The following is a 13,863-nucleotide window of genomic DNA, read 5'->3' on the forward strand; positions in this document are numbered from 1 at the left end:
AAGTTCTGAGATTTTATGTACGTATTAAAAGGAAATTCAGCAGATTCTTTTAGCACAGTTGATGTGTTGGTATGTGCTGATTTGGAGTTTGTTTTTTGCGCTGTGGTCCATTTATGAAGCAAGTTCCCAAACACTAAGAAGAACCGTCAAACACTTAAACAAATCAAAAGTGAGTTTAATGAAACCTGTAAGGGCCGTTCTAGAGCCAAAGATTCAACCAACCACCTGACACCATCTGTGATCTCAAATATAAAATCTAACAGTGGGGTCCATTGAAACCCCAATTTACTGTAGACTCATAAAGCCTGGCAGCAGGGATAGAAAACATCTTCCCTGAGAGCAACTGGGTCCATCAATGTTGGAAAGTTGGACCAAATCAGACTGAAGGGAAGGAGTCTACACTGTCTGAATTCTTCCCCTAACCCTAAGTCTGGTCTATATTTACAATTTACATTCATTCTAATTAAAGAGTCTTGAATAAGAATCAGATAAATACCAAGAAAAAAGTATTTCATGATATTATTGACTATTCATGGGGAAACCTGGAGCTGTGTGGATAAACACAGAGCTGACATCCTGGCCATGGTAAATGTATTAAAGACCAATTAGGTGAAATTGAATTGTTTCTTACGGCACACCCGACCAACTCTCCCTGCACGCTATAGTGTAGCACACAACACTGGACCACCAGACCTTTGGGAGGCTCTTAATGAGTTAATGCTCATATTTTAATATTCAACTGCCATAAAATCAACAGTTGGATTATTTTAGTCCTACATTTTTTTCATTACAAACACAATTAAATAAAATCTACTGCATCAACATGTTAAATAAATTAATGTTAAAAATGCAGCCATGTTAGTGAAGTGAATGGATTTTAAGATCAAACCACATGTAAAGTTTGATCAAAACTCCAATCATACCAAAAGTTTTACAAACATTTTCTTATGGATCTGCTTTTTTATTTCAAAGCAACTAAAATCAACAGCATTGATATCATTTAATTTAAAGCCACACTTCATTTACCCCTGTCCACTTCCAGATTACATTTCCTTCAGTCATTCAGCAGTTAGCACAGTGTAATTATATTTTCTTTGTTCCATGTTTTTGGAATATATTAACATACTACAGTGTCAAATCTAGTGTGAAATTAACTGCAGTCTCAGATAACAAGAGGGGAATGAACCAGCAGGCGAGCGCGTGACCGAGTTTTTAAAGCAAAATATTGCTGAAGGATTGTTTCTAAATGAGAACGATTAATAGATGAGTGACAGACAGCACCCAAAGTGAATGAGAAAAAAATACTAAATTATACTTTTGGAAAGAGAATGGTTTAGAGCCAATATTTAATTTAGTCAAAAGATTAGATAGCATTTGTATTTTAATTATTGGTCAGCATTAAATTAAAGTTTAGCACTTTAACTGAAGTAACATTTAAGTTTGTATTTGTTTTATTGCGATCGCTAAAGCTTGAAGCCATAAGAAGTCACAAAAAGCTGAAGCAATGTTTTAATAATCAATTTTAGGGTGTTTTAATGTTTTATGAGACTGTAAAGTTCCTCTTTTTATCTGTCAAAGTTTGTTTCTCTGTATGAACAACAGTTTTTATAGTGGAAATCTCAGGTTTTCACAAACAATTACATTTTTTGTCACATTTTAAAATGCAAACAATAGTGAAACCTGCATGTCAGCATGAAAAAGAATGTTAAAATATATCTGGAAACACCAGCTTTCTACATGTGGATGTTGAGGTAAAACATTCTGGTTTGAATTAAAATTTTAAGCTGAATGAAAAAAGGCCGTTTTAGAGGATTACTGTGTAAATATATGCTGAGACCATGTGGTCGGGTCAGTGGGGTCAGGGTATGAGAAGAACACATCTGTGTGCAGACAGCAGTCATCACTAAATCTACTCTAACACTTCTCTTCCTGTAGAGTTCTTCTAGTGTCAAATATGATTTTAACTGTCAGTCAGAAAAAATAAAATTGATATTAAATATTTATGTCAGTAGTCTAACACGGACTCTTAATCCTCACTTGTAGCTTTAAACCAGGAGTGGGCAAACTTTTTGAGAAGCACAAAGTTTCTTACATATGATAGAAGGACCAAACCAGGAACAGATGTGTGGAGTGTTTTGGTAATTACCTCATTGGAGAAAGAAATAACATGGAATCTGAATGAAAAACATGCTGTAATTTATAATATATAAATGCTGCATACATGTGGTGCTGAATTGATAGAATAAATGACTTTCCAACTTAGAAAACACACAAGAATGTCTAAAAAAACAACAAAATACCACATGAATTTAGAAGAACTTTCTACACCTAAACAAAGATCAATTTATTTTTAGATTAACATCTGCAGAGAGCAGGGGTGTGCATCTTTCCATCTCGTTACATGGTTCAGAAATCGATACATAAATATTTCAACTAACTTTTTAGTGATCCGATACAGTCTGATTCTTTTACAAAAATGCTCAAATCTAGATATTTCTTATTCATGTGGCATTTATAGCTATAAATATTAATGAACCGCATTTGACAAAAATGTATTCAGGTATTGACTTGAAAGAAGCAAACTTATGTTTGGACGTCATTTTGTTTACATCGCACTAACATAAAAAGACAGAGAAAAATACAGAAAGAGAAACTGCAGTTTGACAGAAATCGATTATTTACGTCTTGATTGATTTAATAGCTTTTAACCAACATAATCCTGTTCATATCTGTGGTTTTCAAACGATACTCCTGTTGCTCGATCAATTTTTTGATACGTATCTAATAACTTTTACATTTATAAGGGTTATCAATGTAATTTGTTCCAGTTTGGTGGGCCAGATTAAATAAATTAATAATTTGTCCCCCTGCTTTAAACAGCTAACTTTTAAAGGTTTCCAATTAAAAAATTAATGAGATTAAAATTAAAAACTGTTCAAATGTAAACTATTCAAAAAAATAAAATAAAAAATCAAGAAACAAAAACTGAAGTATGTTTACTAAGTCTTCAAGTATTAATTTCTGTTTTTACTCTCCAGATTGTCATGAATGAGAATGTTTTATTTGGACCACTGAAACTTTTAGAAGTGAAATATTAGAGATAAACAACAAATTAAAGTTAACAAAACTTTCAATCTCAAATTTTTATTTGACCGAATATATATCTCTAACATGCATCATTTTTAAAGGTAAGGATACAAAAACAAAAGTACTGATACTGTTATACGAGTAGATATTTATCCAGTGTGCTCTACCAGAGATCTGCAACCTGTGGATCTGGAGCCACATGTTGCTCTTTTACCCTCCATTGTTGCTCTTTGGTTAAAATAAAACATTTTTAAAAAATGTAAAAGTTTCTGTAAAGGAAAAATTAGATAAGTAGTAAAGTTGAAAAAAAAGGAAATTAACCTGAACTTTATTCAACTCATTCACAAACAGTTGAAGGGTGTATTAATCTTTAAATGAGGTTCCTAACAACAGTAGCTGTAATTCTCCATTAATTCTTTGTTGTTTATCAACATCATACTGGCATATTTGGACTTGATTTTAAGCTTAATTTACCACAGAAAATCAATATATTGTCAGTAACAAGAATTAAAGCTATGTTAAGTTATGATTCACTGGATTATAATGCAGATTTTCTATTTTTGAACAAATTCAAGAATTTAAATTGGTTTTAATAAATGGTAGAGATCACTTCATTAGCTCTGACTTAGTTTTTGTTGGTTATATTTATGAATTTGTGGCTGAAATGCACCAGAAACAGTAAAATAAACAGTTTTTTCTTTTTCTTTCTTTTTTTTTTTTGATACGTTGATGAATTACACTTCCTGTTAAGTCATCAACAAATAAAAAAAAAAAACACTTCCTACTACATTTGCTGCATTGACATGATCCAATGATGTCTTTTATTTTGAAAGGATCTCATGCAAATCTCTGTCAACTATTTCATTTTTTAAGCTATTTTGCCTTCATGTTGATGTTTTATTTATGTAAAAAAAAACAATAGTTTATTTAAAAGTATCATGTCAGTAGTAAATCATAAGTATACATCAGTTTCTAATTTTTCTAAAGGGTGAGTGAAGACTCACTGGGTTTTGGTTGGTAAGAAATCGACCCGAATGGCTCTTTAAGTTTTGATGGTTGCAGACTCCTGTCCTAAACAGTTTGTAAGAACTTCCAAAACTGTTTACATGCATTTATCCTCTCTTGTTTACCAATTATGAGACATAAATCAATATATTTTTTATATTTTTAACCCTAAAGTTACATTTGTGGTCACATTTTGACCTCTTAACATGTAAATCCACAAAAAAAGCTGTTCATAACTTTATCACCCACACAATCCAGCTGACCGAAGCAGGAGGAGCATGAGAGGAGAACACCTAAACAGGAAGTGCATGGACACCTTAGTAGGAGGAGCAAGGGAGGAAACCACATGGACATGAGGAAGATGGAAGGAGAACATCCAAGTTGAAAGCGTATTGTAAAACACCTGAAGAGGAGGAATATTGGAGGAAAACTCTGAGGAAGGAAGAGCATGGGAGTAGAACACCTCAGTTTGAGGAGAATGGGAGGACAGCCCATGAGCATGGGGTTCAAGGGAGGAGAATATGTGAGCAGGAGGTGCGTCATGGTAGAACACCTGAGCAGGTGGAGCAGGGGAAGGGAACATGTGACAAGGGGAGCACAGGTGAACACCTGCAGCAAACAGCGGGGTTTGTTTTTGTGTCGCAGGAGACATGAACAGAAGGAGGGATGGAGACCGTGGAGCATCTCCAGCACATGCTGCCTCGCGCCTGCTCAGATCCTCCATGTCTGCGTCCATCACCTCCATCTGACCACTTCAGCCCGCCTGAAAGTAAATCTTTGAGAAGCCCTTCTTACCTTCCACAACCAGGCCATCCTCATGTCTGCGCAGACAATGGAGGACCGCTTGTTTTCTTCACCTCCGAAGCGCCTTCATCGCATCCGTCTGCATGAACGTTTGTTCAGGCGTTCATCGCGGGCACGGGCCCGTTCTCCGGGAAAAACCGGGAATCGGTTCCATAAATGTTGTTGGGTACACCGTTATTCGTGTCCCTTCTCTTGGGATCCCTTTTTTTCTCCCATAGAGCTGTTAGACCAACGCGGCGCTGCTATTGGCCGGGGGGACGCAGAGCTCCGCCCAGTCAGGTCACGTGACAGCGTGTGATTTCCTGACTCCTGCTTCTGACATCAAACAGCACGAGCGCATGAACACAAGCCGCATCCGTCTGAGGGGGATTTCGGTTTGAAGTTACATTTGAAACATTGAATTTTTGTATTTTTATTCGAAGTAAATGGTGTTTTCATGTTTTTTAAATTAAAATGTATGAATAAAAACAAAGATAAAAAACTGCTGGCAACCAGTACATGTGTGAAAACAATGAAAAAAACTTAAATTATAAATCAAAGACCCACTCCAATGAAAACTGTGTTGTTGGTGTTTTTAACATGTTTTTGTGCATTTAAGGACATATAATAGAGACAATTACTATTATGATAAATAAAATAAGGGTGGTAAAATTAATAAATATGAAGAAACACGTAAAATATTGTGATTGTTATATGTATGTTAGTGTATATAAATGTACAAAACTGTTATTTTGCTGTTCTTTTCAACAAATTGATTTTGTTTTGTGTTCATATTACTCTAAGAACAAAGGGGCTTGAACTTGATAAGCTTTTAGCTTCATCCAAAGCCCTTTTTTCAAACGTGAACATTGTTGTTAAATCTTAGATTGTTTGTGGGATCATTTGCATTGTTTATTTTTACTTGTTTATTTGTTTTTTGTTGTTCTTGTTTGAAAATAAAAAAAATGGAGGAAAAATTGAGCATTTCTGAGTATTTCTTTATTGAAATTGTTGTGAATCAGGAGCAGACGAAAAACTCAGATTGAAAATGTTTCTTATCACACACAATTGCACTGGGCTGGCCACAGCCCTGCTCCTGTTAGTATTGTATGAAACTCACACAAAAAATCCAGTGATGCTGATTTGACCACAGAAATGTGAACGGCGGCTCATTTGACTGCAGTCAATGTGAAGATACCATCTTCTCTTCTCCAGAACCTGAACTAGACACTAGGAACAGATGAGGGTTTTTGCATGTGCAGCAGAGCTGTTGATGGAAAGAAGATCATTCATTCAAACAGAGTCTGTCCAAGACAGTTTGATTGACAGATTTAAAAGGTGACATACTCAGAAATGCAAAAACAAAATGATTTCCTTTTACATTTGTTCTCTTCCTTTAAAAAAATGCCACAAATATATGTTAAATACTCAAAAAACAAGATTTTCATTGGAGGGGGACTTTAAGTCCTAGAAAATAAAAACTGAGGATGACTTCGGTTTACTTTTAAAGCCTCATGACATGAGGAAAAGCTCATTTAGCTGTTTCCATTCATTATTATCATGTACTTCTGTTACAGTGGAATCAGATGGCCTGTAGAAACCCTTTATGATAAAATAACTTGACACAGGATAAAGATACCTTCTACTGTGTAAGAGACATGCTTGTTTGTTCCAGATGGTCCACACAACTACAGTGACTAAATTGTAACAAATGCTGGTTAAAGAATGGGATGCAGTCCCCCAATAGTATGTAAGCTGACTGGTGAGTTGCTTTTGAAACTGTTGTGATTGTGTTATGTTCTTCCAAACATGAACAAAGTTCTTCTATCTCAAACGATCTTCTTCTTCCAAATCCAACAAACGCTAAAATAGTTAATAACAGAAAATGTAGTCTGACATGTTAGAAGAAGAGATTTTTCATTACATACCACACAATCAGCACTGCCTGTCAGCCTGTATGTCCCCTACCAGAATGGCACCATTTATGTGAAAAACTGGTTATAAACGAAGCATATTTTTTTCTATTATTACAAAAAAGTTAACAAAGCAAAATATACATAGTTTATATTGGCAAATTATGGACTAAACAAGGTTAACTTTTGTAAATTAGAGCACATCTTCAAATATATAAATAAAAAAATCCCAAAAGTGTTTATTTAAGTGGAATTTGGTCAACTCCATTCCTTTTAAACACTTTTACTTACAAATTTGTAAAAAATTTAAGTTGATTTAAAAAAATCCAAGCAGATGAAAAGATACTGTTACGATAAAAGGCAAAAAGTTTTTTTTTAAGTTAAGGTGAAAATAAAACAAAAAGAGAAAAAACAGACACCACCAACAGCAAAAAAAAAAAACCAAAACATTTTTTATGAGTTAACACCTAGATGATTTACTGAAAACACGAGAAACATGATTAGCTCAGAGTTATCTAACTATAAGTAAAATGAAACAGAGGACCTGGCAAGACATTATCTGTGCATCCATCCAATGCTCCCACATTGTCCTCTAAAATCAATCAAAATCAATTCACAAGAAAATATTAAAGCAAAGAATTTTTGAAAAATATATAAAAGCTTTCGGTCCTCATGCCAGAGTGACTACCCTGAGTTATTAACACAAACATACTCCATTTCTGAAAAAAACATGAATGATTCCAAACATTCAATGAGTCACTCCTACATGTTAGTCATTGTGTTTCATCTTGTGTGAAATTATTGTTATTATTATTATTGAATAATTTTCTTGTTGCAAACATTAACCCAACCTGCTCAAACACTAAACTACAAGCCAATAATCTAAGGAATGGTAAATACTTGTATAGCAATTGACAGTCCCATTCACCCATTCATACACTTATGGTGGCTCCACTGCTGAACACTGGCAGCAACCTTCCATCAGGGGCAATATGGGGTCAGTGTCTTGCCCAAGAACACTTCGATACATGGGTGGACAAGGCAGAAATTGAACCCACAATCTTCTGATTGCAACTTGACTGCTCTACCACTGCACCACGGAAGATATGGCATCCACCTCTCTGTCCTTGAAGTTGAACATGCTGTAAAATTTCTCCCTGCGTTGTCCAGTGGGCTCTCACTTTCTAGAGTTATGGCTTCTTCAGCTCCAAGCAGAGACCAGAGTGAGCTGCTCTCTCCAGCAATTGATAGGACTTCTTGATATCAGCCACTTCAGTTATGGTCCGGTGAGGGACTTGTCCTCCCATGAGGCTCTGTCCTCCTGCCTCGCATCCTCTGCTCTCCATTGCCTGAGACATTCCCTGATCACGCTGTCAGTTGGTTCTTGAGTTTGACATATTCATGCATCTTGGATGTTTCATCCTGGATAGTGGCTTCTATGCTCAGCAGTTCTCAGCCTCCTTCCTTGCGGCTATCATACAGTCTGAGGGTGCTGGATTTGGGCTGGAACCCTCCATGCATGGTGAGGAGCTTTCGAGTTTTAACATCCATGGTCTGTAACTCTTCCTTTGACCATCTTATTATTCCTGCAGGGTATCTGATGACAGGCAGTGCGTAACTGTTTATTTCCTGGGTCTTGTTCTTGCCATTGAGTTGGCTTCTCAGGACTTGCCTTACTCGTTGGAGGTATTTCACTGTTGCAGCTTTTCTTGTTGCCTGTTCCAAGTTGCCATTTGCCTGTGGAATTCCAAGGTACTTGCAACAGTCCTCAATGTCTGCTATTGTTCCTTCTTGGAGTGAGACCCCTTCTGTGTGGACTACCTTGCCTCTCTTTGTCACCATCCGACGGCATTTTCTCAAGCGTGAATGACATCCCAATGTCAGTACTGTAGATCCTGGTGGTGTGGATCAGGGAGTCAATGTCGCACTCGCTCTTAGCGTATAGCTTGATGCCATCCATGTAGCGGAGGAGACTGATGGTGGCCCCATTTCTGAGTTGGTATCCATACCCAGTCTCATTGATTATTTGGCTGAGGGGGTTCAGACCTTTGCAGAACAGCAGTGGGGACAGAGCTTCACCTTGGTACATGCCACGTTTGATGGACACTTGTGCAAGTGGCTTACCATTGGTTTCAAGGGTGGTTTTTCACAACTTCATTGAGTTTCCTATGAAGGCTCTTAGAGTCCCGTTGATGTTGTACATCTCCAAGCATTCAGCGATCCAGGTGTGTCGCATTGAGTCATAGGCTTTCTTGTAATCAATCCAGGGTGTCCACAGGTTGGTGTGTCGTGAGCCACAGTCTTGAACTACTGTACAGTCAACCGGAAGTTGTGTTTGGCTGGAGAATCTACCAATGCTCTTCTGTGCCTTGCTCATGTATTGATCCATGTGCCCATATATTTTGGTTTCAATTGACATGAGCTTCCATATGTCCAGATGTTTGAAACCAAGGCGGATTAAAGCACAGTTTGTGCATTTTTAATTCTTTGACTTTCTCAAGTCTTTCCTTAGATCCATCCTCTGTCACATCAAAGCTGGAGATCTGTATTTTCATCACAACACATTCTTCAAACATCTTGTAGCTGTTTTGTTTTTTTCATTTGGTTATCAACACATTTGTACTTAAAGTGTCTTATTTTTGAATTATTACATTATAAGAAAACCTTTATTTGTCCCACAATGGGGAAATTGCAAATACTTAATTACTTAATTAAATGATAGTTTCTAACAGAAAACAGTGCTGTGAGCAGATTTTGACATGCTATTGTTTTCTACAGCTGCAGTATGAAAAGATTGAAAGTTGGATTTAAAACTTTCACTCCCTAAAGCAAAACCACCAAACAGCAGCAGCTTGTTTTCTCTATAATGAAATATGGATCCAAGCTGTTTGTTTTTGCTTTGTTTCTTTGATTGCAATTTTAAAATGGTCACAGTAAAAAAAGAAGATGAGTTAATTTGTTGAGGACAACTTTTGTTTAGTTTTTCTTCTGCTGTGAATGTTCTGAAGAAAAGGTAACATATTTAATGTATTAATAATAACAATTATTATTATTAATTACAACAATTATATAATACCTTTACAAAAATTAAAAAACAGTTTTAGTCTTATTGTAAAGTAACAGTCCAAAAGAAAAGCATGATGGTTTAAAGAACCATTTTGTTTTGATCTTTGTTGGAACTCTTTTTGTCTCTCAACAGTTTTGATATCACCAGAGCTTGTCTTTTGAGTAAAATAATTAAATAGTTATGTCTTTTCTTTCACCTTGTATAAAACACAATAGTCTAATTTTACTCTGAAAGGGAAGATCTCATTTCTCTTGAAAGCTTTCTCCTTTATCTTGTCTTTCCATTGCTGTTTTTTTCACTATTAAAAAAATGTGTCCATCACAATTGGAATTCTGCAGGTTGCTATTATCAGCAACATCTTCCTCAAGCTTGGATTTTTAAACCATATCATGTTCTGGAAGATACTAAATTCCTACAGGAGCATAGTATTGCAGCTAATATAGATCAATTAATCAATTTTTATAAAGCATCAGGCACTAAAGGAAAATATCTCAATTATTATAACTGAATATGTCCCAGATAAGTGCTATCAGATTCAATCCAGATGATCCCAAATAAGGCTAGATTGTCTTTATAGAATAATAATTGCTGTTTAAATGAACAACAGATTCAATCAAAGGACTTTAATGGAGGAAACTCCCTCTAAATCAGGGGTATCAAACTATCCCAACCAGCAAGGCCAGGTGGGCCCCATATGGTTTAAAAGTCATCAGAAAATGTGAGTCCCAAATGGGTTTGTCCACAGTGTCCATGCAAAGCAAGCAACGTTTACTTTATAAATCAGTTTTCCCAGAAAGAATCACAAAGTATTCAGGAAACACGAGACAAAAACGACACGAAGCAGGACATGAAACGTGTTAAAAATAAAATAAACAGTAAATAGTAATATAAAAAATAACTTTTAAACTAGAGGCGAGTTTATGTAATGCAGGAACATTCCAGGTAGAACCATAACTTGGAACCCTTTTTCTTCTCCAGTTTTGAAATATGCGTCAGGGACAACCAGTAAAACCTGGCATGAGGATCTAAAAAGTTTGTGAAGTCTGAGATGCTCATGAGGAGTCTGATCATGTAGGACTCTAAAAGTTAGAGCCAACATTTCTAAATGGACATGGAAGCCAGAGGGGTGCTGCTAAAACTGCAGTGAAATGTGCTTTTTTGCAGGTGTGGGTTACAGACTTGTAGAGAGTTCTGAGGTTGGTTGCTGTGGAACAATCAGACACTTGAAGTACTGGCACATAATTTGTGAGTTGTTTGGCATAGTGATTAATTCTGTTAAATCGGAAACAAAAAAAGCCTCCCATCCTTTCAGGGTTTATATGTTTCATTATGTCCCATATTTTATTTAATTTTTTAACCTTTATTTTATCAGGAAATCCCATTGAGATTAGATCTTTTTTTTAAAGGACACCTGGGCCGAAAGACATCAACACAAGATAATAAAATACAGTTAAAACAATAAAGTAGAAATATTAACCCTGAAAAGACAGAATTTAAAGCTGGAAAAAGATACAATGAAAAAGACTGGAAGAATTGTATCAAACCTGGCAACCTGTCACTGACTTTTTTTGGTGCAACAAAGATGGAACTGAGCTTTTTGTGAAATTTTATATGTAATATCTTCTGTTTATCTTTTTCCTCATTTTGTTTCATTGTTAAAATAAATTAAGTACAAAAGAAACCATTTTTGTTTTCAAACTGATTAGAATTCTTTTTTTTTTTAAAACCTTTTCCAGAAATTCTGGCTGAATCATAAAAAATTAACAACCCTGTGAGGTGGTGTCACAGAATGCAGCTGCTGTTTATTTTTATTAATAAAACTTTGTTTTTGTTCAAAAAAAGAAATAAAACTTTACAGTATTCCTGACATGATGAAATTAATCCATGAACGACCATTTTAAGCTCTACCTTTGATACCAGAGAGCTCTAATTGGAGATGTTCCTCAGCTGAAGCAAACAGTTACTTTTTATGATTTTAACATGGTGAATGAGGGACACTACTGAATCAAACATGACACTGAGGTTCTGAAGGCTGGACTGGATGGACGGCCCAAAGGAACCGATGACATGACAGATCAGAGAGATCTTCTGTCTTCTCTGAACTCGACTTTAAACCATTTTGATTTTAACTTTTTATATGTCATCCATCATCAGAAAAATGCTACATGTTAAAAACACCATTGTCATTTGAGTGGGTCCTTAAATTCCAATAAAGCTGATTCAGTACAATCATTAAAGGACAGAAAAATCACAAATTGAATTAAATTGAATCAAATTTAATTGAAATGGTTTATTTCAAGCAATCAAACTAGGCATCAAATTATAATTTGCTTGAAAAGGAGTGGGAGGAAGCAAACTTATATAATCGCACCCCGGCCCGACCTTTCTATTTCCTTGACATGAATTATCATTTTCCGGTTCATAACTTCAGATCAGACATTTTCATCTTACTAACGTAGCTACGGGCCATTACTAATCCTTGTGTATTAATAAATCACGTGACTATGTGCTGCGTAGCCATATCTGCTCGTGAACTGGAACTGGAACAAAAAAACATGTTAGCCATTAGTGAGAAAATGACAAAGACAAGCAGGAAATTCACTGGAAAATCTTCAATGAGACCTGAGAGACATGTTCATAAGAAACAAGAGAACAGGAGGAAGTTGGACAAAACCAAAAATCCCAGGAATATCTGTCACATGACAGAAAGGATAAGTTGTGAGGAAACCAAGTCAATGAGGATGAAAGTCACCGGAACATCTGTTAGGACTAAAAGTATAAGTTAGTGTGTTAGAAATGTTATCAAGTCTCCATTCTTTTCCTAAGCTGATAAGATCTAACAGAGAAACCTGCAGTTCCGTGTTGGGTTGCAGCAGCTCCACAAAATAATCCATCATGATAGCATCTATTACCTGCGCTAGACTGGAGATGAACTGCAGAAATTATCTTTAGTGCTGAATCCAGCCTAATGAAAAATGGTCGCGGGGATCTAATCAATCATTTTCCTCTGAACTAAACTAAATTTCATTTTTAGGTGCAGATTCTCTGTAAAGCTCAAAGATAAAGGTCACTTGATGACCTTTTGCCAGCAGGAGCTCACACACATTAATTTAACAATAATAATTAATAATAATAAAGCAATTATAAGATTAATAATTAATTTGAATTTAGCTGACATCTCACAAGATCCAACTCAGCCTGTGAGGAGGTGAGCTCAAGAATGTTTAGCACATTCGCTCACTGTCTGAGAAAAAAGATGAATGCACCACTAAATTCTACTGCCCATTATTCTGTTATAATTGCATTAGACTCCATAGTATTTTAGTTTGTTTGTTTTCTGCTCTCCCTGATCCACAGAGGAGTAGAAGCTTTAAACAATGTCCACCTTCCCTCCTTATTCCATAACTACTAGATAACTATATTAGGAGTGTGCCAAAATATCAATACTGCGATACATCGTGATATTTAGTCCTGCGATTGATTCTCAATGGGTTTTTACTAAGTATCGATCTTTAATATTCATTTGAAGAGGCTGTAAAATGTAATATTCTTTATCCTTTGGTGAGACGTTCCTTTAGAGGTAGATAGGGGGCGCATGTTGCACCAGTGTGTCTGGCATCTACTTGAGTTTTTTCATTTTTGTTCTGTTACAACAGTTTTGCACTAAGTAGTGGGACTGCTGTTCATGTTTACTATTGTTTACACTGAATCTTACAGATAATTTATGTAACACCCCCTTGCCGTATTAGCTTTGAAAGTGGGGGTATTATCCCTGAATTCTTAAGTCAACGGGGGTTAAACCCTTGCACAAAATAAGACACAAGTTGTTTATTATGATTGTGTTCAAGCTGAAAAATAAATGGGGATATATTTTCCCAAAAATATGTAATGTAAGTTATAAGAGATGATTTTTTAAAATGATCACAGTGCCACGATATCACCGATATTGTAAGTCATGTATCGCGTATCACATCGTATCGTGAGGTACCCAGTGATTCCCATCCCTAG

The 13,863-nt window shown here is 35.8% G+C and overlaps 2 protein-coding genes across 2 annotated transcripts in view; both read right to left on the reverse strand.

The window, feature by feature from the left end:
• The window catches only part of st6galnac3 (ST6 (alpha-N-acetyl-neuraminyl-2,3-beta-galactosyl-1,3)-N-acetylgalactosaminide alpha-2,6-sialyltransferase 3), a 102,607-nt gene extending 97,353 nt beyond the window's left edge, over window positions 1–5,254 (reverse strand). The window contains exon 1 of the mRNA XM_024281958.2: window positions 4,888–5,254. Coding sequence (XP_024137726.1) covers window positions 4,888–4,911 — 24 coding nt within the window. The 5' untranslated portion in view covers window positions 4,912–5,254. The remainder of the gene's footprint in view (window positions 1–4,887) is intronic.
• Window positions 4,888–5,105, reverse strand: LOC118599906 (GRB2-associated and regulator of MAPK protein 2-like; the record flags this gene model as incomplete). Its single annotated transcript, XM_036216231.1, is given in 1 exon segment — window positions 4,888–5,105. A coding segment is annotated over 1 exon segment (114 nt), but the record flags the coding sequence as incomplete, so codon positions are not given.
• Window positions 5,255–13,863: the final 8,609 nt, after the last annotated feature.

The sequence above is a fragment of the Oryzias melastigma genome, linkage group LG17 (genome assembly GCF_002922805.2).
Source record: "Oryzias melastigma strain HK-1 linkage group LG17, ASM292280v2, whole genome shotgun sequence".
In the NCBI taxonomy this organism is placed as follows: Eukaryota; Metazoa; Chordata; class Actinopteri; order Beloniformes; family Adrianichthyidae; genus Oryzias; species Oryzias melastigma.